The sequence below is a fragment of the Salvelinus alpinus genome, chromosome 13, assembly GCF_045679555.1.
Source record: "Salvelinus alpinus chromosome 13, SLU_Salpinus.1, whole genome shotgun sequence".
Taxonomy (NCBI): domain Eukaryota; kingdom Metazoa; phylum Chordata; class Actinopteri; order Salmoniformes; family Salmonidae; genus Salvelinus; species Salvelinus alpinus.
Window position 1 is genome coordinate 41795110 of NC_092098.1, and position 26183 is coordinate 41821292.

Sequence of the window (26183 nt, forward strand, 5' to 3'; positions counted from 1 at the left end):
GCGGGTATTATAAGAAAAGCCTTTGTGGTTCAAGTCAGGACTTCAGGATGGACACACACAACACACACGTGGATACATGACATGTGCATACAGTGTAGCCTTAGGGTCTTCACAGAGAACCATAGAGGTCAACTCTGTTCATTGTGGAGGCAAAGAAAGGGCTTTTTCAGGCTGAGAGGGAGAGAGAGAGCAGACAGGGTTTTTGGAGGTGCTTTATAGCCTTAAAAACATACAAGCAGGTACAGCAGGCACCCTTCTGCGCACTCAAGTGCACACTAGGCCCTCCCATTTCCCCACCCTCTCTATCTGCCACTCTCTCCTTCCTTTTTCTCTCAATGCTCCTCCAACACCACTTTCCTCAAGAATAGGGGAGGGAGGGAGAGATTTCAACAGTAAGACTAGAGTCCTGGTAGGAGCACACGGCTCTGTTGTGGTTTGCCTGGTCAGTAGTGTGCAGTGGTCCTTTTTGGTCAGTCACAGGGGTTCCACTCTGTCCTGGGACGCACTGTTGACCACTTATTGATGAGCAATCGTCTCTTCACTGGACAAGCTAAAGCATCCCGGACCGGTCAGGCGGATTGTTCTGTTTTCTGCTCTCCCTGAGGACAAAGACTGTGTGTGTGTCCATTTTAGAGAGAGAGAGAGAGAGAGAGCATTTGGACTTTGAGACTGCTTGAGCTGGGCTTATATGGTTTCTGTTAGTGCAGAAAGAGAGGCTTTATTTCTCCATATAGATATATATTGCTTTGAGAAATCATTTGAGGAGACCATGCCATTCTGCAGCACCTTTGGAGGTATCACTATCTGAAATGACTTTGGGGATGACTGCAGTGCCTTAACTCTAGGCTTCTCGATCCTTGATGTATATGTGGGATTGTTTTATAAGAGGATTGTTTTAAACCAACTTTTTCTGTCGATTACAGACTGCAAAGCATATTTTCTGGAGTCTTTAACTGACTGGAGGCTTTTTCTGTGTCCCAGGTCTTAACCTTGTCTTAACCCTGTTTAAACCTGGTTCTGACTTGGTCTTAAGCCGTACCAACCAGTGCACTTGGCCCAACTGGCCTATTAAGACTTACAAGGGGATCAACTATTTTTCAAAAACAGGAGGGAGGGAAGGGACATTTCCACTCCAGAAGGGGGCTCCTGCTGAGTGTAAATCAATATTTCCTCCCGCCCTGCACCCAGTTTCTCAGTTTACTTTGGGGACACATGCCTAACTGTACTCTATGGATTTATGACAGTAATCATTGACTCAGGGTGCCATCTGGAGTTCTCTCTATATCCGAGCCTGGACTTTTAGCTGGATGAAGGAATGTCCCCCCATGGGGTTACATTAGTAACATCTCAGTCAAAAAGTGGTGTGTGTGATAGTAGGTTACACCTTTTAGTTCTGTAGTTCTATATTTTGGGGTCCTGTAGCTAAACAGTTTAGAGAGTTAGGAAACGTTCACATTCCTTCATTCTTTAGTAATGTAAAATATGTTCTTATTAATTCTGTATTAAGTTCTAGTGAGCTCTTAAGCTCTGCTAGCTACCTGTAGTGGTGAGATATTATTCCAGGTATCTGTCTCCCCAGCCTCTTTGTGAGGGTTCAGAGAAGTTCTGTTCTACCCAGGGGAGGGAGGGAGAGAGACGGGTCGAGAGAGAGAGGGAGGGAGGAGCTGATGACAAATGACCAGTCCCCTGAGGGCTGAGGTTACTGTAGGTCAACTGCGCTGTGTGTAAGAGGAGCCAGGGCTAAACAACGCTTGGCTCTTAGACAGCGAGGAATTCCATTCCTTCATCGACAAAGGGGGAATACCAGACCAACACCAGACCACTCGCCGGGCTGAAAGACCCTGCTCACACCTTCCACCTAAAGAAAGAAAGAAAGAAAAAAAGCGAGAGGGAGGGGACGGGTGGGAGCCAAAAGAAAACGGACACCCAGGCCATGGATATTGCAGTCAGCATGGACACTGAGACAGACCAGGTGTCTCTGTCTGAAGATGCCCAGGCCCACTGGGAGACCTGGGACTGGGAGTCAGAGAGGGTCCCAGCTGTAAGTCACCCTATCTGGAGCTGGGGTGGAGACAGGTGTGGGGGGATGAGTGGGTGAGGGTTTGTGGCCTGCTGGAGGTCATTTTGCAAGGCTCTGGCAGTGCTCCTCCTGCTCAAAGGCGGAGGTAGCGGTCCTGCTGCTGGGTTGTTGCCCTCCTACGGCCTCCTCCACGTCTCCTGATGTACTGGCCTGTCTCCTGGTAGCGCCTCCATGCTCTGGACACTACGCTGACAGACACAGCAAACCTTCTTGCCACAGCTCGCATTGATGTGCCATCCTGGATGAGCTGCACTACCTGAGCCACTTGTGTGGGTTGTAGACTCCGTCTCATGCTACCACTAGAGTGAGAGCACCGCCAGCATTCAAAAGTGACCAAAACATCAGCCAGGAAGCATAGGAACTGAGAAGTGGTCTGTGGTCACCACCTGCAGAATCACTCCTTTATTGAGGGTGTCTTGCTAATTGCCTTTAATTTCCACCTTTTGTCTATTCCATTTGCACAACAGCATGTGAAATTTATTGTCAATCAGTGTTGCTTCCTAAGTGGACAGTTTGATTTCACAGAAGTGCGATTGACTTGGAGTTACATTGTGTTGTTTAAGTGTTCCCTTTATTTTTTTGAGCAGTGTATAATTAGTAAAGTACAGATACCCCCCAAAAATGACTTAAGTAAAAATACTTTAAAGTACTACTTAAGTACTTTACTCCACTGCCTATAGAGATGTCCTAGAGAGCTCATATATCTGTAAAGGCCTCTTCTGTGACAGCATGGCCAGCGGCATTGAGACCAGTGCCAGTCTCCATTTTAAAGTAGTGGTACCCTCTATCCAACTCTATGGGTAGACCTTATGACCAACACATTAACACTGCAACTCTAGCTTTAGTTCTAGGCCATAGGCTCTTCCGTTGCTGTGCACTGGGCTGGTTAGAATGACCCAAGGCAATGTTAGTGTCCAGTCTACCACCATCACCACCACACTGAGAGCTAATTGGCTGCATTCCCTCCTTTTTCAGGATAAAGAATGCAGTGTTTGTGTGGAGAGACAGGCGGACTGGCTGTGGTCTGCAACTGCCGATAAGAGAACTCTCTCTTTCTCTGGCCCTCTAGAAGGAAATGTGTTTATCTGAATGTGAGGGAGAGAAAGACAGGAGGAACTCCAGCTGAAGTATTATTAGCATCAGCGTTGATCGTTTAGCATATTTTAAAGTGTTCCAGTTTGTGATAGGAGCTTCTATGTTATTTCAGACTCTGACAATCTGTAGAGAAAGAAAAGAGAGAGACAGAGTTTGATTCAATTTCTACAGTAGCCATGGTCAGATAACATCACTGAATGGGGGTGGCGGCTAGCATGGTGGTTAAGAGCTTTGGGTCAGTAACTGAAAGGTCGCTGGTTCGAATCCCCAAGCCGACTAGGTGAAAAATCTGTCGGTGCCCTTGAGCAAGGCACTTATCCCTAATTTCTGCTGTAAGTCACTCTGGATAAGAGCGTCTACTAAATGACTAAAATGTAAATGTAACTGTGGAATAAACGATATAGTCATGTCTACTACCATTTTCATAAAGAAACTGGGCAGAGTCATGTTATACAGATAAGTAAATTAGTTCCCTATCTGTTTATTGCTGTCAGTGGGGGCATTACACTTGTTTGCGTATATAAAATATTTAAAATGTGTATTTATGTTAATGAGTAGACTACTTTTGTGTAAATGAGTTCTCTCGCTCTCTCAAAGTGTTTTATGTTTTCATTCTCTCCCCGCTACAGGTATTGAGTCCTACGTATAAGCAACGCAATGAGGACTTCAGAAAACTCTTCAAGCAGCTACCCGACTCAGAACGCCTCATCGTGGGTGAGTAAGATGGAAGGATCAATGAAAACGATATTAATATTTATTCTTGAACACCTTGGTGGTGTTCAGCAGGGCACACCGTACAGTAGCAAAAACATATTACAACGGAATAAGAAAGTCTGTTTTCCTAAATTCAGAGAGTGACTCCCTGTTTCAATTGTTTTCTCCCCGCTTAACATGACCTAGCTTTTTCTTTGTGTCCTCAACAGTACAGATCTTTTAAATTATTTAAAATCTTCATCTCCCTTGACTTCTTTTGATGTCTGCAAAGTATGACAAACTGATTTAGGAGTGATTTAATGTGCAATGTCACCCCATCACAAGTATATTCAAAGATGTGAAACATTTAGAACGTTGCAGATGGAAATGTAACCAGTAGAGCTAACTCAAGCTCTCAAACAATAACAACCATACATAAACAAAAGACAATAAACACAAATTTCAACAAACATTAATGACATCACACCTGCTCAGACCCACATGTTCCCACCGCAACCCTACACATCACGTATGTCTCACAACCACAACCACACTCCCCCTCAACCTTCATCCCCTGGAACTTTCCAGTGCTTGTAGTTCTATTTTTCTCAGTAGCCCACACCTTTTCAATATTTAAATAATAATACATTTGATTCGTCCACTGTCGTAGTGATGGAGGATCATTTTTAGTTTTTAAGTAGACATTTTTTTTTTATTGCAAAAGTATGGTCCATCCCGTTTGGGTATCTCACCGCACCCTCATATGCGACCCGTTTCAGGAAACTAGGCGTATGTCGCGGGTCACTACTTCACAGGAAAGCCGTTTCAACGTAAACTTTTTTACGTCACCAACGCTCTCGATATCATGAAAACAGCCTAATCAGCTCTGCTAGGGTGAGTAAAATGGTCAGAGTTTGGGTGGGGCTAAAGCTTAAGAGGGTGTGAACGATGCTGAATGGGTGTAGACAAAGAAGAGCTCTCCAGTAGGTACAAAAACAATCAAAGGCTATTTTCTAAAAAGTGAGGTTACAAGTTTATTAACTTTCAAAGCAGAATTACTTTCCCTCATGCAGTGTGTGATATACCATTTTGTATCGTATCTCTGTGTCTCTGGATAAAAGCAATGTTAAAAATAAAAAATAAATACTATTTCAAATTTTGCTACATAAGACCGAGTCAAGGCAGTTGGTCACATATGCCGTGTCTTGAAAAATGCAGAGAGACTGATTTAAAAGTAAACTTACATTGTAAAACTTCTGACAGCCAACTTTCTAACTCAGCCCATAACATTTGGACTTTATAGCACTCCCAGAAGGCATAAATTATTGAGTCTTTATTAGTTTTATACTTAAGACATGACTGCCTTTGTGCTATAGAACTTGTGAATTTTGTCTCTTGTATAATAAATTCTATACATTCGTTTATATTGGATTAAACGTACAGTCGTGGCCAAAAGTTTTGAGAATGACACAAATTTTTATTTCCACAAAGTTTGCTGCTTCAGTGTCTTTAGATATTTTTGTCAGATGTTACTATGGAATACTAAAGTATAATTACAAGCATTTCATAAGTGTCAAAGGCTTTTATTGAAGTGTCAAAGGCAATTACATGAAGTTGATGCAAAGAGTCAATATTTGCAGTGTTGACCCTTCTTTTTCAAGACCTCTGCAATCTGCCCTGGCGTGCTGTCAATTAACTTCTGGGCCACATCCTGACTGATGGCAGCCCATTCTTGCATAATCAATGCTTGGAGTTTGTCAGAATTTGTGGGGTTTTGTTTGTCCACCCGCCTCTTGAGGATTGACAACAACTTCTCAATGGGATTAAGGTCTGGGGAGATTCCTGGCCATGGACCCAAAATATCGATGTTTTGTTCCCCAAGCCACTTAGTTATCACTTTTGCCTTGTGGCAAGGTGCTCCATCATGCTGGAAATGACATTGTTTGTCACCACACTGTTTCTGGATGGTTGGAAGAAGTTGCTCTCGGAGGATGTGTTGGTACCATTTCTTTATTCATGGCTGTGTTCTTAGGCAAAATTGTGAGTGAGCCCACTCCCTTGGCTGAGAAGCAACCCCACACATGAATGGTCTCAGGATGCTTTACTGTTGGCATGACACAGGACTGATGGTAGCGCTCACCTTGTCTTCTCCGGACAAGCTTTTTCCAGATGCCCCAAACAATCGGAAAGGGGATTCATCAGAGAAAATGGCTTTACAGAATATCAGTCTGTCCCTGATGTTTTTCCTGGACAGAAGTGGCTTATTTGCTGCCCTTCTTGACACCAGGCCATCCTCCAAAAGTCTTCGCCTCGCTGTGCGTGCAGATGGACTCACACCTGCCTGCTGCCATTCCTGAGCAAGCTCTGTACTGGTGGTGTCCCGACCCCGCAGCTGAATCAACTTTAGGAGACGGTCCTGGCGCTTGCTGGACTTTCTTGGGCACCCTGAAGCCTTCTTCACAACAATTGAACCGCTCTCCTTGAAGTTCTTGATGATCCGATAAATGGTTGATTTAGGTGCAATCTTACTGGCAGCAATATCCTTGCCTGTGAAGCCCTTTTTGTGCAAAGCAATGATGACGGCACGTGTGTCCTTGCAGTTAACCATGTTTGACAGAGGAAGAACAATGATTCCAAGCACCACCCTCCTTTTGAAGCTTCCAGTCTGTTATTCGAACTCAATCAGCATGACCGAGTGATCTCCAGCCTTGTCCTCGTCAACACTCACACCTGTGTTAACGAGAGAATCACTGACATGATGTCAGCTGGTCTTTTTGTGGCAGGGCTGAAATGCAGTGGAAATGTTTTTGGGGGATTCAGTTCATTTGCATGGCAAAGAGGGACTTTGATCAGATGAATTGCAATTAATTGCACTCTTCATAACATTCTGGAGTATATGCAAATTGCCATCATACAAACTGAGGCAGCAGACTTTGTGAAAATTAATATTTGTGTCATTCTCAACTTTTGGCCACGACTGTACATTAACTGTAATTTTGTTCATTATGTTCCAATACTCCCTCCATCTTGTGCAAATATCAGTTATTTAAAAATGTTGTTGTATATCCTACCTATTATTTGAGCGAGTATCTTTTCCTCAACATTGCTCTGATGACCAAAAGCTTTCAGATCGAAATTTCGGAAAATACAACTTTTATGTTGCATATATTTGAAAATGTCTACATTGGTCAGTCCAAAATAGATTTTTAAATTCTGTTTATGAAAATAATTGTATTTTAGAATCCGTTTCATTTTCTTCCATGTTGTTGTAGTGGTCTTAACTATGAAGTTGTCAATATTCTTAGCTCCATCCTTTGAAAACAAACAAGTGAAAAGATTCTGGGGATGAGCATGCACATCTTCAATATTGACAAATCGGGGTATGGTTGTAGAGAATCGAAGGACCATGAAAATAATAAGTAACCTTAGGTGCTTGCTTAAGGCCGGTAGCAACCACTATAGAATGTCCGGTCAGAACAAGGATGAGGTGGATTTCCAGGTTAGGGGGAGTTTAATGGAAGAAGATGTTCACACATAACACACACATCTGACCACTCATGTTTCAGATAACTGAGAATCATGTCCCTTGAGAACTGACATTTTACATTTACATTTAAGTCATTTAGCAGACGCTCTTATCCAGAGCGACTTACAAATTGGTGCATTCACCTTATGACATCCAGTGGAACAGCCACTTTACAATAGTGCATCTAAATCTTTTAAGGGGGGGGGGGGGGTCAGAAGGATTACTTTATCCTATCCTAGGTATTCCTTAAAGAGGTGGGGTTTCAGGTGTCTCCGGAAGGTGGTGATTGACTCCGCTGTCCTGGCGTCGTGAGGGAGTTTGTTCCACCATTGGGGGGCCATTAACTATGGTTCTGAAAGGAAAGCGGAGAAAGAAAACTTAGGCTGTAGCACTGCTATAATGTGAATGACATGGCTGTATCCGCTAGCACAGGTAAGTTTATAACAGCAAGGCTCATCCTGACATGACCCTCCAGCATGACAATGCCACCACTCACATAACGAGCAGTATTGCTGATTTCTTGCAAGACAGGAATGTCAGTGTTCTGCCATGGCCAGCGAAGAGCCCGGATCTCAATCCCATTGAGCACGTCTGGGACCTGTTGGATCAGAGGGTGAGGGCTAGGGCCATTCCCCCCAGAAATATCCGGGAACTTGAAGGTGCCTTGGTGGAAGAGTGGGGTAACATCTCACAGCAAGAACTGGCCAATCTGGTGCAGTCCATGAGGAGGAGATGCACTGCAGTCCTTAATGCAGCTGGTGGCCACACCATATACTGACTGTTACTTTTAATTTTGACCCCCCCCCCTCCCTTTGTTCAGGGACACATTATTCAATTTCTGTTAGTCACATGTCTGTGGAACATGTTCCGTTTGTCTCAGTTGTTGAATCTTATGTTCATACAAATATTTACACATGTTAAGTAAACGCAGTTGACAATGAGAGGAAGTTTCTTTTTTTTCTGAGTTTAGATGCAGCCTTGTCCCAGATCTGTTTGTGCTCATACATTCTATCCTTAATGAGGGCAGACTGTTTGGCATGATAATGAGTGACAAGGAGTTGGCATGCCAGCATAAATAGACTGGATAGATGTACAATGACGGGTAGGCCGTCATTATACAGTGGGACAAAAAAGTATTTAGTCAGCCACCAATTGTGCAAGTTCTCCCACTTAAAAATATGAGAGAGGCCTGTAATTTTCATCATAGGTACACTTCAACTATGACAGACAAAATGAGGGGAAAAAATCCACAAAATCACATTGTAGGATTTTTAATGAATTTATTTGCAAATTATGGTGGAAAATAAGTATTTGCTCACCTACAAACAAGCAAGATTTCTGGCTCTCACAGACCTGTAACTTCTTCTTTAAGAGGCTCCTCTGTCCTCCACTCGTTACCTGTATTAATGGCACCTGTTTGAACTTGTTATCAGTATAAAAGACACCTGTCCACAACCTCAAACAGTCACACTCCAAACTCCACTATGGCCAAGACCAAAGAGCTGTCAAAGGACACCAGAATCAAAATTGTAGACCTGCACCAGGCTGGGAAGACTGAATCTGCAATAGGTAAGCAGCTTGGTTTGAAGAAATCAACTGTGGGAGCAATTATTAGGAAATGGAAGACATACAAGACCACTGATAATCTCCCTCAATCTGGGGCTCCACGCAAGATCTCACCCCGTGGGGTCAAAATGATCACAAGAACGGTGAGCAAAAATCCCAGAACCACACGGGGGGGGCCTAGTGAATGACCTGCAGAGTGCTGGGACCAAAGTAACAAAGCCTACCATCAGTAACACACTACGCCGCCAGGGACTCAAATCCTGCAGTGCCAGACGTGTCCCCCTGCTTAAGCCAGTACATGTCCAGGCCCGTCTGAGGTTTGCTAGAGAGCATTTGGATGATCCAGAAGAAGATTGGGAGAATGTCATATGGTCAGATGAAACCAAAATATAACTTTTTGGTAAAAACTCACCTCGTCGTGTTTGGAGGACAAAGAATGCTGAGTTGCATCCAAAGAACACCTACTGTGAAGCATGGGAGTGGAAACATCATGCTTTGGGGCTGTTTTTCTGCAACGGGACCAGGACGACTGATCCGTGTAAAGGAAAGAATGAATGGGGCCATGTATCGTGAGATTTTGAGTGAAAACCTCCTTCCATCAGCAAGGGCATTGAAGATGAAACGTGGCTGGGTCTTTCAGCATGACAATGATCCCAAAAACACCGCCCGGGCAACGAAGGAGTGGCTTCGTAAGAAGCATTTCAAGGTCCTGGAGTGGCCTAGCCAGTCTCCAGATCTCAACCCCATAGAAAATCTTTGGAGGGAGTTGAAAGTCCGTGTTGCCCAGCAACAGCCCCAAAACATCACTGCTCTAGAGGAGATCTGCATGGAGGAATGGGCCAAAATACCAGCAACAGTGTGTGAAAACCTTGTGAAGACTTACAGAAAACGTTTGACCTCTGTCATTGCCAACAAAGGGTATATAACAAAGTATTGAGAAACTTTTGTTATTGACCAAATACTTATTTTCCACCTTAATTTGCAAATTAATTAATAAAAAATCCTACAATGTGATTTTCTGGATTTTTTTTTCTCATTTTGTCTGTCATAGTTGAAGTGTACCTATGATGAAAATGACATGCCTCATCTTTTTAAGTGGGAGAACTTGCACAATTGGTGGCTGACTAAATACTTTTTTTGCCCCACTGTAAGTAAGAATTTGTTCTTAACTGACTTGCCTAGTTAAATAAAATTTAAAATAACATTTTGATCTGCAGATGTTTTATATTTATTGGTAGAGCCATGACTTCTTATAAACCCCATGACCTTTAATAACCTGATGACCTTTGACCCTGTGTGGCAGACTACTCCTGTGCCCTGCAAAGAGATATCCTGCTGCAGGGGCGCCTCTACGTCTCAGAAAACTGGATTTGTTTCTATAGCAACATCTTCCGCTGGGAAACGCTGGTACGGACTTTAGTTTCCTTTACCATTCTCTACGCTGGGTTACTCTGTCCCTTAATGCACAATGTGCCAAATTGCCCTCGTACCTATGTATAGGCCATCTATTTTCTCTTAATAGAAGGTATTTGACTTCAAATTAAACTGAATTGCTTGGTTTGTTCCATATACTGCAGTATTAAAGCTACAGTCTAGGATTTGTGAATCTGTAAAATCATGTGTCTTATCAGAACCCAAAATATAAGGATTTATTATTTCATGTTAACAAGCAACAAGAATGTAATCATACAATATATATCTTCAAAATATGGTTAATGACTAACAATTTGAGTAGTGTTATGTTTCCCTCCGCTGTTTACCAAAACAAGTCTGGTTGAGGACCCCATTCTGTTGTTTTTCCAATCAGACTGTAGCTTTAATGATAACATCTTTCATTTGCAGTAGTAATTCTAGACTTTTCAGGAGTGATGTTATCTGTAGTCTAACAGTTTCGCGCTTTTCCTCTCTAGCTGACAGTCCGACTGAAGGATATTTGCAGCATGACAAAGGAGAAGACGGCCCGCCTCATTCCCAACGCCATCCAGCTGTGCACTGACAATGACAAGGTCAGCACTGGACACACACATACATATATACACAGGCATGGACGATTGCCACTCCTATTTGTCATATTTTTTTATTTGAGTCGAGAAAAATGTGTCCTCAGACCTGGAGGGAAGCCAAAGTCATTCCGCTACACAAGAATGGTAAAGCACCCTTTACTGGTTCTAACAGTTTACCAATTAGCTTGCTGCCGACTCTTAGCAAATGTTTTTTTTTTAATTATGTGAAAGTGTTTGACCAGATACAATGCTATTGCTCTCTAAAGAAATTAACAAAAGACTTTCAGCATGCTTATAGAGAAGGGCACTCAACGTGTACTGCACTGACACAAATGACTGATGATTGTTTGAAAGAAATTGATAAGAAGAAGAATGTGGGAGCTGTACTGTTAGATTTCAGTGCAGCCTTTGATATTATTGACCATAACCTTTTGTAAAAAAAAAAAAAAAATTGTGTTGTGGTTTTTACATTTTTTCAACCTGCCGTATCGTGGATTCACCGCTATCTATCTAAAAGAACACGTAGGGATTTCTTTCATGGAAGCATCTCTAATGTTAAACATGTAAAGTGTGGTGTACCGTAGGGCAGCTCTCTTTGCCCTCTACTCGTCTCTATTTTCACTAATGACCTGCCACTGGCATTAAACAAAGCCTGTGTATCCATGTATGCTGATGAGTCAACCATTTACGCTTCAGAAACCACAGCTAGTGAAATCACAGCATCCATAAACAAAGAGTTGCAGTGAATTTTAGAATGGGTGGCCAGTAATAAACTAGTCCTGAACATCTCTAAAACTAAGAGGATTGTATTTGGTACAAATTATTCCCTAAATTCTAGACCTCAGCTGAATCTGATAATGAATAATGTGGCTATTGAGCAAGTTGAGGAGACTAAATTACTTGGTGTTACTTTAGAATGTAAACTGTCATGGTCAAAACATATTGATTCAATGGTTGTAAAGATGGGAAGAGGTCTGACCATAATTAAGAGATGCTCTGCTTTTTTGACACCACACTCCATAAAGCAAGTACTGCAATCTCGAGTTTTATGTTATCTTTATTATTGTCCAGTCATATGGTCAGGTGCTGCAAAGAAGAAGGACCTAGAAAAAGTGCAGCTGGCGCAGAACAGAGCGGCACGTCTTGCTCTTCACTGTAATCAGAGGGCTAATATCAATACAACGCATGCCAGTCTCTCTTGACTGAAAGTAAGGCGCGACTGACTGCATCACTTATTTTTATTAGAACCTCCATGTTGAAAATTCCAAATTGTTTTCCATAGTCAACTTGCACACAGCTCTAGCACACACTCTTACCCCACCAAACATGCCATCAGGGGTCATTCCACAGCCCCCAAATCCAGAACACATTCAAGAAAATGAACAGTATTATACACTGAGTGTACAAAACATTAGGAACACCTTCCTTATATTGAGTTGCAGCCCTTTTTGCCCTCAGAACAGGCTCAATTTGTTAGGGCATGGACTATACAAGCTGTCGAAAGCGTTCCACAGGGATACTGGCCCATGTTGAGTCCAATGCGTCCCACGGTTGGCTGCATGTCCTTTGGGTGATGGACCATTCTTGGGACACATGAAAAACTCAGCAGCGTTGCAGTTCTTGACACACTCAAACCGGTTCGCGCCTGGCACCTACTACTATACCCTGTTCAAAGGCACTTAAATCTTTTGTCTTGCCCATTCACCTTCTGAATGGCACACATACGCAATCGATGTCTCAAGGCTTAAAAATCACCTGGTCAGTCTGTGTCATGGAAGGTTGTTCCTAATGTTTTGTACACTCAGTGTATAGCACCATGATTGCATCGAATTCCCTTCCATCTCACATTGCTCAAGTGAACACCAAACCTGGTTTCAAAAAACAGATAAAGCAACACCTCTCGGCACAACGCCTCTCCCCCATGTGACCTAGATATTTTGTATGTACTGATACACTATATATACAAAAGTATGTGGGACACCTCTTCAAATTAGTGGATTTGGCTATTTCAGCCATACCTGTTACTGACAGGTGTATAAAATCGAGCTCACAGTCCAAAGACAAACATTGGCAGTAGAAAGGCCTTACTAAAGAGCTCAGTGACTTTAAACGTGGCACCGTCATAGGATGCAACATTTCCAACAAGTCAGTTTGTCAAATTTCTGCCCTGCTAGAGCTGCCCCGGTCAACTGTAAGTGCTGTTATTGTGAAATGGAAACGTCTAGGAGCAACAACGGTTCACCCACGAAGTGGTAGGCCGCACAAGCGTACAGAATGGGACCGCAGAGTGCTGTAGCGCGTAGCTCGTAAAAATTCTGCCGTCGGTTGCAACACTTACTACCGAGTTCCAAACTGCCTCTGGAAGCAACGTTAGCACAAGAACAGTTCGTCGGGAGCTTCATAAAATCGGTTTTCATGGCCGAACAGCCGCACATAAGCCTAAGATCACCATGCGCAATGCCAAGCGTCGGCTGGAGTGGTGTAAAGCTCACTGCCGTTAGACTCTGGAGCAGTGGAAACGCGTTCTCTGGAGGGATGTTTTTCATGGTTCGGGTTAGGCCCCTTAGTTCCAGTGAAGGGAAATCTTAACGCTACAGCATACAATGACATTCTAAACAATTCTGTGCTTCCAACTTTGTGGCAACAGTTTGGGAAAGGCCCTTTCCTGTTTCCGCATGTCAATGCCACTGTGCACAAAGCGAGATCAATACAGAAATGGTTTGTCGAGATCGGTGTGGAAGAACTTCACTGGCCTGCACACAGCCCTTACCTCAACCCCATCGAACACCTTTGAGAGAAATGATATTGCCGACTGCGAGCCAGGCCTAACATCAGTGCCCGAACACTGTCAATGTAAATAGTCCGGGTGGTCATTTCATTAATTGTTTAGCAGTCTTATGGTTTGTGGTAGAAGCTGTCAAGAAGCCTTTTGGACCCAGACTTTGTGCTCCGGTACCGCTTTCCATGCGGTAGCAGAGAGAACAGTTTGAGTTGGGTGACTGGAGTCTTTGACAATTTTTGGGGCCTTCCTCTGACACCGCCTAGTATAGAGGTCCTGGTTGGCAGGAAGTTTGGCCCCAGTGATGTACTGGGCCATACGCACTACCCTCTGTTGCGCCTTACGGTCAGATGCCGAGCAGTTGCCATACACATACTTGGTGATGCAAACGGTCGGGATGCTCTCGATGCATGTAGTTCTGTCCTTGAGCTGTTTTTGACTCATAATGTTGTGTATTATGTCATGTTTTGTGTGGACCCCAGGAAGAGTAGCTGCTGCTTTCGCAACAGTTAATGGGGATCCTAATAAAATACCAAATAAAAGACCAAATGCACACACAAACATATGCATGCACATACTTTATAATCACACAGGCGCAAATAAATGTATGTGTACATACACAACTATTTAACTTTTTTTATGACAGACAGATGGCTTTCCTATCAGGTTGGTGATTTCTTCTTGCTTCCCACAGCACTTTTTCACCTCGTTCGGCGCAAGGGATCGGACATACATGATGATGTTCAGACTATGGCAGAATGCTCTGCTAGAAAAGGTACGACTGTTACATTTATGACTGTTCACTTTTAATTCAAATAAAATACTGTGGAGAGTGTATTGTTGCAAATTTAGTCAAAGCTCACCTTTCCCCCCTTCTATCACTTCTCCCTCTTTCATCTATCTCCTTTCTCTGTCTCTCTCTCTCCTCCCTCTTTCATCTATCTCCTCTCTCCCTCTACTTTCTCCCTCCCGCTCTCCTTGCTTGCTCGCTCTCTCTTTCTATCTATCAGCCTTTGTGTCCCAAAGAGTTGTGGCACTTTGTCCATCAGTGTTATGGCAATGAGCTGGGTCTGACCAGCGACGATGAGGACTACGTGCCGCCAGACGATGACTTCAACACCATGGGGTGAGTTTTGACCCCATAGTCACACACACCATCCCCGGTGACCATGGGTAAAGCGCTGGCACCGTTCCCCGTGCTGATAACGTTGACCTACAGCTGTTGCGCTTCCCGTGTTTTAGGTATTGCGAGGAGCTGCCCGTGGAGGAGAACGACACCAATGACGCCACCACGCTCGCCAAGATGCCAGACGTCAAGGGCGACACCAGCCCCCTGTTGTCCCGCAGAGTCTTCCCCGACAACGTCCTGCCCTGCCCGGGCATCATCGACCCTCTCCTTCCCGTGAGTACCACTAGATATTAGACCAATTCTTGCTTTGCATCACCTACAGACAAAACATTATAGAGTGTTCTAGAGTCAGCAACTTAGTCAGCTAGCCCACCTCAGACTCTGCTACCCAAGCATGACGAGCCCCAACACTATACATTGGGTTAGGGCTGGATAGGGCCTGTTTTTACATCAATATCTAGGATACGGGCAGGGCTCAGTTATCACTAAATTGATCTCAAACTTTTTAAAGCTGAGCCATTTGCTTGTGCTCTGCTGTGCAGTACAGTCAGACCTGACTAAGATCAACTTCAAACTCGTCAAATATAAGACCATAACATTGTCTAAGTCGAGAGGAGAGATTATTTCACAGAAAAGAATAACGTTCCTTGAATTTTGTCTGAGATTAGAGTAATGAAATGTAACTAGCTAACAGCTAACTGCTCTCGTTCACATCTCCTGAGCACCCCAAGGTGGAGCCGTTGCTATGGATACTCACACATAGACTAGCAGAAGAGCGGGAGCAGCCCTGGGAGTGAGGGACAGAGACCAGCAGCTAATGGATACTAACAAAGGAAGGGCCTGAGTAGGGTAGGGCCTGAATGTTGCATGCATGGGTAGGGCTCAAGCTTAAAATTCATGCCCATGCAGGGCCCTCCCAAGATCACACCAGTGGCATTTCAACCATTTACATTTACATTTAAGTCATTTAGCAGACGCTCTTATCCAGAGCGACTTACATATTATCCCTTGCTGAGCTTTCAGTTTTACAAGTATGTAGGCAGTAGGTAGGGTAATGATCTGTGATTATGGTTTGACTTGACCCTTCGCTCATGACCCCCTCTTCCTCTGTAGTTTGATTTGGCCGCCGTGGACGATTTCCCCCTGTGTCTCCCTGATGGCGAACTCCTGACCCTCCAGTTGCCGGGGTTGGACAACCGGAGCAGTGGTCACAGCAGTCCCGCCCCCTCGCCCTCGCTGGACTTCAACGACAATGAGGACCTCCCTACTGAGCTCAGCGACTCCTCTGAGACGCACGACGAAGGTTTGGGTCTCTTAAACATGCACAAGCGCACTCACTTGCACTTGCACACATGCGTGCATACACGACGACTCATTCACTCACTCACACACACTCTGTCACTGTCCTATTCCTGTATATTAAAACACATCCTTTCACACACACACACACACACACACACACACACACACACACACACACACACACACACACACACACACACACACACACACACACTTGCTCTCCTTCCTCTGTGTGTGTGCAGCAGGGGAGGTGCAGGCCTTTCATGAAGACCTGAATGGGAAGCAGTACATGAACGAGGTGTACGAGTTCAGCGTTGACAAGATGTACGACATCCTCTTCACCGAGTCCACCTTTATGAGGGACTTCCTAGAGCAGAGACGCTTTTCAGGTGAGACCACAGTACCCGGACCAGTTTTACCTTTTAGATCTTAATGATTAAGATTACACACAAGGACAGGGGGTGACCTGATCCTTGATCAGTTTTTCTCTCCTTCCTCCCTTGAGGTAAATCCTTATCTGACATGGCTGGATTGGTAAAGTGGACACCTTGCTTTTGCTTATCTAATAACTCACAGATCAGAATTGAAGGAAGGCAGGAAGGATGCATTTTGAAAGAATTCAATGTGTGTCAGACTAAAACCTGGGCAACTGTTAAAGGAGTAAGGGCTGACCTTTCTGTCTTCACTCTTCGTCTAGACATAGTCTATCACCCTTGGAAGAAAGAGAAAGACGAGGCAGGCAACCAGACCAGAGAGATCATGTACACCGTCTCCCTCACCAACCCCTTGGCCCCCAAGACCGCCACCGTCACTGAGACTCAGGTGAGTGGAGCCTCCCAGTAGCAATGCAGGTCATAGAGGTTTTAAATGTTCTACATAGTTTGTTTTCATGCTTTGTTTGCGTTTGACATAACGTAACTACAGTCACTGTTATGATCACCTGTGTGTAATGCATTATGAATGCTATTACGGTTATGAATGTATTTACAGGCTGCTTTTGGGAGCCACGGGTTGTTATGAATGCTTATAAAGAATACTATGAATGCTTATAGCAATAGTTTTATTATTGATTATTTATAGAAGGTACTAAAACGTATAGAAAACCACCACATTCATTTTCAGATGACAAATGGCTGAAAGTAATTTGCAGCCTTCCAATTGCCAGAAAAGGCCTTTTTTTTGTCAACACAACTATTCCATATTTGTGTGATTTAGACGCTGTACAAGGCCAGCCAGGAGAGCGAGTGCTACATCATAGATGCCGAGGTGATAGCACATGATGTCCCCTACCATGACTACTTCTACACTCTAAACCGCTACGTGCTCACCAGGGTGGCCAGGAAGAAGTGTCGGCTAAGGTGAGAGATTTCTCTCTATTCTTCCTATGATTGGAGATGGGGTGCTCCACTCTGTTAAAATTTGCTGTTAAAATTCCAACCAGGGTTGTGTTCAGTGGGGCACACTGTAGCAAAACGCTTTACAACGGAAGACAATAAGAAGTGTTCTGATTGGACATGTTTAGGTAGTACTTCTCCATTTCACTCTGTTTAAAAATGTTTTCTCCCTACTGAACACAACCTTGATAATGCAGTACTTGACTCCTTGGGTGAAATGTATTCAAAATGTATTAAAAGAATAAGTCAAATTTAAGGTTGACCAAGCAGGTGTAATGATGGCTGAATTATGTGTGTGCGTGTGTCCTGCAGGGTATCCACAGAGTTGCGCTACAAGAAACAGCCGTGGGGGCTGGTCAAGGGCTTCATCGAGAGGAACTTCTGGAGCGGCCTGGACGAGTACTTCAGACACTTAGGTCAGTTGGACTATAGTTTAATCTAGAATATGAATGATATGGAGCCTGGGGTCATTCTTGGAGCCTATTATTTGTTAGCCTGATCCACCATCCTGCCAGCTGTGCTCTCGTTTCACTTCACGTCATCAAGAATCCGTTGAGCAAAACAGAATGTAAGCTCGCGAGATCAAGATGTTGGTGAGAGGCTAGGGATTTGTCTTTCTTAAAACATTTAAATCAACTGTTTTCTCACTTGAGAAACTAGAATGAGTACTCTTTAGATACTGCTTAATCACCAGGATAAATTATTGAAGTAAATATTTAACTCAAAGAATGAAGTCATTTACTTTGCTTAAACCTCTAGTTTGCATGCTGGTCTGTTTCTACTTAAGTGGGTCCTTTTGTAGTTGCCTTGCCAACAACTCACAACAAAGAAGTAAATAGCAGAAAATACTGGCACCCTGGCTATTGAATCTCTCCATGATTTAGGACCCAGCTTCTGAATACCATACAGTATCATACTGGTTGCATCCCTAATGGCACTCCTTTCCCTATATAGTGCACTACTTTTGACCAGAGATTCTCTTTCCCTGATCAAAAGTAGTACACTGTCTAGAGAATAGGGTGCCATTTGAGAGAAACTGTTATACAGCTTGTGAAATAAGCATAAACCCTTTCCTTTAACTCTTTCCAGAGCTGGAGCTGAGTAAAGTGGAGGTGGTCCTGGTTGAGCCCCACAGACAGTCCCCCAGGGCCAGGGCTCTACGGGCAGGGGCGTTGAGGCGGCGGAAACGGCCCTTGGTCCACCTGCGGCCCCCCCACATGGACGAGGCCCTTAGCCCCGTCACCACCCCCGAGGACGAGGAGGAGGTCACCCACCACCATCGCATCAAACAAGTGGCAGGTCAGACTGACTGCTGATGACTGTTTGACTCAGAGTATGGTGTACATTTTAGGACACCCTTAAGCCTCATGAGCAGCTGTGCTCAATTGCTAATGAGTTTTCAATCAGACCTGGGTTCAAATAATATTCAAATTCTTAAGATGCTTGTGATTTGCGTTTTCCTGGCACAATGGAACAACAATTGCCACAATGTTTGTGTAACACTGCGCTGTAGCTTTTCATAGCGATAGTCATCACAAAAACCTGTACTGTATCAGGGTTGTGAAAAACAAAAACTTTTATTACCTGCAACTGTAATGTTTGATTAGGGCAGGAATAAAGCATTAGGTATTGCGTGGCTTTTTGTATTGATCCAAAATAGTCGCCTGTCTTCCTGCAGGTTCCACTCAGACCAGACACATCCCGGACCATGTCCCAGGGGGCCTAGCGCTCTACAGCGTCTCCAAGCTACTCCTCATCATCAGCTTTGTGTGAGTATCCTTCCACCGCCACCCTCGGGGGCTGTCACCACGGCAATACCACGGCTGGTTGTTTGAGATTCTCTTTCATGTGTTTACTGAGAGATACAACCATAGAAATAGAATTACTAGAAGGGCCAAAGCCCCTCAGATGTCCATTCTGGTAACTCTAATTCTATGGGTGGAGAACTATCCATTGAAGGTCCCATAGATATCTCTGGTCTCTACTTTTCTCAGTTGATGTTGAATGTTTTGGGTGTCATTTATGTGTCAAAGTTGCCTGTGGTAGCTCATCTGATTTAAATCTGTCCACTTCAACACTTCTTGTTCTTGGTGTACTAAAGTGGAGAATGTCAAAAGGTTAACATTAATGGAGACACCTTTTGAAGACCGTCGTATTTGCTAGCAAAGGGTGGTGCTCTTGCTAATTAACTGTTACTGCTTCTACACTCTTCAGCTAACTACAGTAACACTTGTTAAAAAAATAATAATAATAATTTTAAAAAATCCAAATACTGACGAGGTGTCTCAAGTTGTGATAACATTTTAACATTGTGACGCTCCATGCGTTTCCACATTCTAGGCGTACTGAAACCAAACATTGATAATCAAATATATTTTCCGTTTCCCCCTCCTACTACTCTAAAGCAGAAAACACTGTCTTCTTGTCTGGTGGTGTGTGTAATTGTCCTCTCTCTCTCTCTCTCTCTCTTTCCCTGTCTCCATTCATGCATCCTATAGGATCTGTATAAGGTATTCAACATTTCTCATAACACCATGTTGATTTCATATGTGTTTGTGTTTGATGGACTTGGTTCACCCCATACATACACTAGACAAGAGTGTTAACATATCCTTCCTTTGCAGTAGTTGAAGGCATGCACATTCCAGGGGAATCCTGCTATCCTTAGTCTAACATAGATTTATGTCATCTCTACCTCTCTCTTTACTCTAAATATCTCTCTCTACTCTACCTCTTTCTCTCTTCTCTACATCTCTCTCTCACTGTTTACTCTCTCGCTCTCTGTCTTCACGCTCTCTCTCTCTGTCTACTCTCTCTGTTTACTCTCTCTCTCTACAGTCTAGTATTGCTGGTGTTTCTGAACATGATGCTGTTCTATAAGCTGTGGATGCTGGAGTACACCACACAGAGTCTCACCTCATGGCATGGCATACGACCACAAGAAAGGTACTTCACACAAATACACTACAACCCAATTCGATACCAGCCCTGTGGAATGACTTGGGAATTGTATGTTAGTCAGTTTTAGAGTTTAGAACATTTATTAAAGTGTCACTCCACAATATGACAGTAATTTACAAGACATATTACAGATTAAAAACAGTGTTTGTGTGTGTTTCTCTCTCTCTCTCCCCCTTCTCTCAGTAAACTGCCCCAGACCCAGCTGGAGTGGGCCCAGCTCCTGGAGTCGCAGCAGCGTTACCATGACGACGAGCTCCAGAAGTGGAAGGAGATCATCAAGTCGTCTGTGATGTTGCTGGATGAGGTGAGACAGCCAATCAGTAGAATACTGATGACCTTCGCATAACTGACCAGTTGTTCATTCACAAACTTTACCATTTGAGAATGTGTGTGTGTCATAGATGGTTGTTCAAACACACATGCAGTACTGTATTCATTGTGACGGCATGCAATGTGTATTCAATGTGATGTGAATTTAGGAATCAACTTGATTTACGAATGCTAAAAATCTTTGACATTGCATATACTTCCTATTGACTTCAATGCATGATTTAAAAAAAAAAATAATAATAATAATGATAAAAAATGCATGATTTTCGCAAAAAGGTTTGAAGTCGAGCTTGTGAAGTTGAAATGTTTCCTTTATCCCTCTACAGATGAAGGACTCGTTACTAAACCTGCAGAAGGGAATGGGTTTAAAGGACTTTAACTCGGAATCGGAGGAAAAGGGGAGTCGATATCACTGAGAAACAATCCCAAGGCCACCAGCCGGGACATTATGTGCAATATCTAACCAACCATTCATGGGAACTCTTGGGCAAAGAACAGAAGGATGTTCTATTGCAAGGTGGACAGGACCACTCTCCCACTGCCCAACTTCTGGCATGAAGTGACCGAATCACCATCAGGGCCGGAGTGGGATGGCAGCCATCGTTGCATCATGTGAAAAGACAGCAGTGATGGTCCTTGTTATCCCGGGATCCTTGGGACGTCCCTACCCCATTGAAGTTTAAGTTTGAAATTGTTTAAGGTAAGGGTTAAGGTTCGGTAAAGTTTATTGCGACGGTTAGCGTTAGGGGTTAATGTTAGGGATTAGGGTGGGAACGTCCCAAGGATCCCGGATAGCACTAACTGTGCCGTGACCCACCTTGGCCTGAACTCTGAACTTTTTATCACCTTGTTTTCCGAGAATGTCGTACTGTAAAGTTTTTTGTTTTTGGGGGCCACGTACGGACATAGAAGGGATGGCGTGGAGGGCTGGTGAAAGCATGCAGTTTCTTGTCTCCGTCTGAAGAAAAAAAATGCTTTCCTGGTGGAGATGTGTATTGAAACCTCTGCGTACTCTGTCTCAGACTGGGTAAGGGGTTAGTCCATAGCCTTTTTAGGAACTCTTGGACAAAGTTGTGGAGCTGCAGTATCCTTTTTTTTTAACAGACCTTTGGACTCTGGGAACAGGTTACGACCGTACCAGAAACATAATCAGCATGCAGTGTTTCAATACAATCCATAATTTCTAGGATAGAACCACAAAGAATCAAAGTATATTATAAATGAAAATATAATTACGTATTTATTTTTTTGTCGAATTCAATTGCAGTCAGGGCACACTTTTACCAGGCTTCCGTGGTGTATCAGGGCAGGTTTCCCTGAGAGCTTGTGCCATGGCTTTGTGTTTATGTGTTTATGTGTTTGTCGTTTTCTAAGGCATGTTCTCTACTGCGTGTAGAGTAGCCCTACCCCTTTTGATGTGATTTGTGGACAGGGGAGCTAGCTATAGCTGTTAGCAGCAGTGAGAATGTATTGGTTAACTGGTTGTTACCATATATGGATGAGAAAGCAGTCTGCTTTTGCAGAGGTACACAGTATGTTTTGATGATGCAACCCTCTTCCATAAACAGGGCATTCTTTGCCCTAGCCAACGCTAAACGTTATCTCAACGTTGTGCTTAGGTTTTATCCAAACATGTCTCCAACCTTATCCTTCAGGATGATTTGTTTTAGGTTATGGATACACCTATTCAATGTTGCCAAGATTTATGTGTTAACTTTTATGCTAACATGTATGTTTTTTCAATTTGGGCAGTATTCTTGTCATCTTTTATTTGGCCACTTTGTGTTGTATCAATTCATCTGTGGCTGTCCTGTCCTTGGCTTGAATAGAATGTACTCAGAGTGTACTGTATAGGCCTTGGTATGTTCCCTAAGTGATTTTACACATGCAATGGAGCTTGAATGTGTCTCTACCTGCGCTACATAGATCATTCATGTTTTCCCCCCAGTATTTGTTACCAGCCTAAATAATGTCAGACAGACAGAGAGCATAAGGATCAGTGTTATGATAATGTGGATGTTATACTCTGTCACTCTATGAACTTTAAAGTGTTCAGCTTTTAACCAGAGAAGGAGTAGACAGTATTTTAGGGAGGGTATTTTTTTCGTAGAGATGTTTACAAAGGGATACTGCAGCCGAACTGAAGAACGGCGATTACAACGATGTATTTGATGATTAAAACTGTGAAATTCCTCATTGAAAAATATGCTTGAAGCTGGAAAAAAAGAAGTGTATATTGTACAATTCAGATATTTATTGATTTATTTATGTACAGTGTATATGAAAAATGTAAAACAAACGTTTGGGGAAATTATCAGTATTCACCCTCTGCAGACCTGTATTCAAATACCATTCGAAATCATAAAAAATATTTCAGCTTTGCTTGTTTGAGCTTGCCTGGCTTTATGGACCAATAGAAAAGTCCTAAAACTGCAAACCCCAACCATTTGGTATTCTAGGCAGGCTAATGCAAACACTCAAAGTATTTGAAAAATTTCAAAATGTATTTGAACTCGGGTCTGACCTTCTGTAGTCCTTTGTGTCGTCCCAAAAATGTCTGCCATGGGCTATATTCTGGCATATTGGATGTGTCAAGTTGACGCGATCAACCATTCCCACTTTGTTTGTGTCTAACGATTTTGTCTAATGATTTCTACTGCTGCCGAAACTGTCTGTTTAGTATCTCCCCCATCTGTCTATGGAAGCATATAGCTATCAAAATAAATTTTATTTTCAAATTGAATTTTGACAGCTATATGCGTCCATATTTGCCTGCCACCCATGTATTCATCATTGACTCTCTAGGATTCTTATGATGACTTTGGAAACAAACAAAGCCTTGTTCAAAAGTTGATTCAGCCACTAACTGGTGTGTTTGAGGGATTGGGATGCAGGCATACAGTTCACGGTGTGCAGAAATAACATTTGAGCCAAAAGAATGTCAGAATTGAACAATGTTATGCATTGGGATACAATGCTTTAGACATGGGTTGTATTCAGTAGGAAGCAAACGAGCCAAAACAGGGAGAGACCTACCTGAATTTGTCAAATAAGAAACTCATTTTTGTTTTCAGTTGCAAAACATTTTGCTGTGGTGTGCACTAATGAATACGACCCTGGACTCATTAGCATTGCACAGAGAGGGGATGGGTACAACTCACGTACATTCCAAAAAGAGGAGGGTTTCATCTGAAAGAAGAAAAAAAACAATATGGATTGATACAGTCGGTAGCATTTCATACAAATTTTTGATTGCAAGTAATTTACGTTATTGCAGAATGATTATACCCGACTCCCTTGCGCTATGACATGGTTTAATGTTCCTAAAATGGCCATTTGACCTAGTTCATGTCAAATTGCCCAATTTGAACAATGACAACGTGACAATTCAGGGCAGATTTATTCTTGAGAGAAAGGGCCCATGATGAGATTACAATGACCTGTACTGTACTTTACATTGTTTGCCTGTATCTCACCATGGCAATCATTTCTGTTGACATTGTGGCCCTTAGAAGAGGAGTAGAAAGCGGTCAACCAATGTGGGACGATGTGCAATTAAAAGAGTATTTGGGAGGAATAGCAAGGTATTCTGAGGTAATAGTAATCTCTTCCAAATGACTTGGTAACCCTTAAAGAAAACACTATTAATCTTATGCAATACATGTATTTCATGAATTGACTAACATTTTGACAGCAAGCTGCCTTCGTTAGGGTTTCTGAAAAACTTAGAGACCCTTGTGGACCCCTCGATAGTGAATGCATGCTTGCTTCCTGTCCTATTTGATTTCATTCACAATCTGATGTGTTCTATGCATGGGTGCTTTATATTGCAGGAATGCCTCAAATGGCCCAGAAAAATGTACTCTGTTCAAACTACATGAATCTAATATATTGGTAGTTGAAAGCTTGAAGAGTGTTTTTCAATAGAATGGTCAGCAAGCATGTTTGAGTGTCTGAGAAAACAAACAAAATATATTGCACCCAAAGAGTAGTGTTCTTCAAAAACCTGAAACTGAAAGCTTTACTCATTTGAATGCTCACAAAGGCACAGACCTGTTCATGGTTGCCTAATTGTAGAACATTCTAAATCAATTCTTAACAATTTGCAGAATATAGAGAATGTGCTATACTGAGTATGAGACATAAATAGCTAATTGAAAGGATGTATTTTAGAGCTTGTGTTTGTGGTTGTTTCCTGACGACTCAAACTGAATTATTCCACTGCTCTGTGTTCGCTACATACTTCAGTCTGAGACTTCCATCGTTGAAGTCGTTTGTGGTTACGTCAAAATGAGGGGTGTTGTACCAAACAGTAATCAGCGATCGCATCATGTCTAACCAATCAGATTATTTTCAAAACGCTGCTTTACCCTTGTGTGTTCTGGCTCTGGCCCAACCTGTCCGTTTCTGGGACCAATCAGAACATTTAGAATGTGTTTGCATTCTAGAAATCGTCAGGGAGATACTCAGATCCAGACTCATTGCGGGGATGAAACTATCGTCCGTGGGAGTGGCGTAACGTTTGGCCGGAGCAAGGTGTTTGTGTAGCCAGGCAAAGAAGCCTGACCTCCAATTCTTTCAAACCCTTCACTTCATTACACACACACACCTCAGACAGGTGCAATTTCTTCAGAACTTTTTCCATCTCAAACACTGTGGTATTATATCCTCTGTATCAATACCAGATGTTTTTTTTAATACTTTCTGATCTCCGATATATGACTGAAATATTCTGCTGAGGGGAGGACGGCTCATAATAATTGCTGGAACGGAGCAAATGGAATGGTATCAAACACATGGAAACCATGTATGATACCATTCCATTGATTTCGCTCCAGCCATTACCGTGAGCCTGTCCTCTCTAAGGTGCCACCAACCTGTGTTAGAAATACAATATATTGTCTGTATTTGTTGTGTATAGTTTGTGTACACAGACTAGTGAAACCCTTCTGCGCTGGCCGTGGTTTTGGGAAAAACTTTGAAAGAAAAAAAGATTCTATCGGTTTGTGGAGGAGAGATGGAGGGAATGAAATAAAGTAATAAAAAAATATGTATTTTCTGTCTGACTCATCCCAGCAGCTGTCTGTTTCTGTCCATACCAATGAACTGTGATATTTTTTCAATGGGGGATTCTTCAGTACCCGCTTGAGCAATGTTCACATTGCTTCCAATTGTGTCAGTGCTACATTTGGTCATTCATTCAATTCATTTATTGTCACTAGTTTCATTCATGTCATTTAATCTAATAATGATGCTGCCATGTTACTAAGACATTTGTAAATGAGACATGCATTTTATAGCCCTATTAAATAAGTGAGAGGAGGC

General features: G+C 42.9%; 1 protein-coding gene across 5 annotated transcripts in view; it reads left to right on the forward strand.

The window, feature by feature from the left end:
* LOC139537711 (protein Aster-B-like) overlaps positions 1-25928 on the forward strand; it is a 123341-nt gene extending 97413 nt beyond the window's left edge. For 4 of the 5 annotated variants that reach the window (XM_071339331.1, XM_071339335.1, XM_071339334.1 and 1 more), the window contains 16 exons: positions 3805-3889; positions 10264-10367; positions 10871-10966; positions 14437-14517; positions 14753-14868; positions 14985-15144; positions 15985-16174; positions 16416-16562; positions 16871-16995; positions 17389-17531; positions 17880-17983; positions 18657-18866; positions 19228-19336; positions 20406-20513; positions 20712-20832; positions 21185-25928. In XM_071339331.1, coding sequence (XP_071195432.1) covers positions 3805-3889; positions 10264-10367; positions 10871-10966; positions 14437-14517; positions 14753-14868; positions 14985-15144; positions 15985-16174; positions 16416-16562; positions 16871-16995; positions 17389-17531; positions 17880-17983; positions 18657-18866; positions 19228-19336; positions 20406-20513; positions 20712-20832; positions 21185-21274 — 1989 coding nt within the window. In that variant the 3' untranslated portion in view covers positions 21275-25928. The remainder of the gene's footprint in view (positions 1-3804; positions 3890-10263; positions 10368-10870; positions 10967-14436; positions 14518-14752; positions 14869-14984; positions 15145-15984; positions 16175-16415; positions 16563-16870; positions 16996-17388; positions 17532-17879; positions 17984-18656; positions 18867-19227; positions 19337-20405; positions 20514-20711; positions 20833-21184) is intronic. The other variant, XM_071339332.1, reaches the window with a different exon arrangement.
* The last annotated feature ends 255 nt before the right edge of the window (positions 25929-26183 follow it).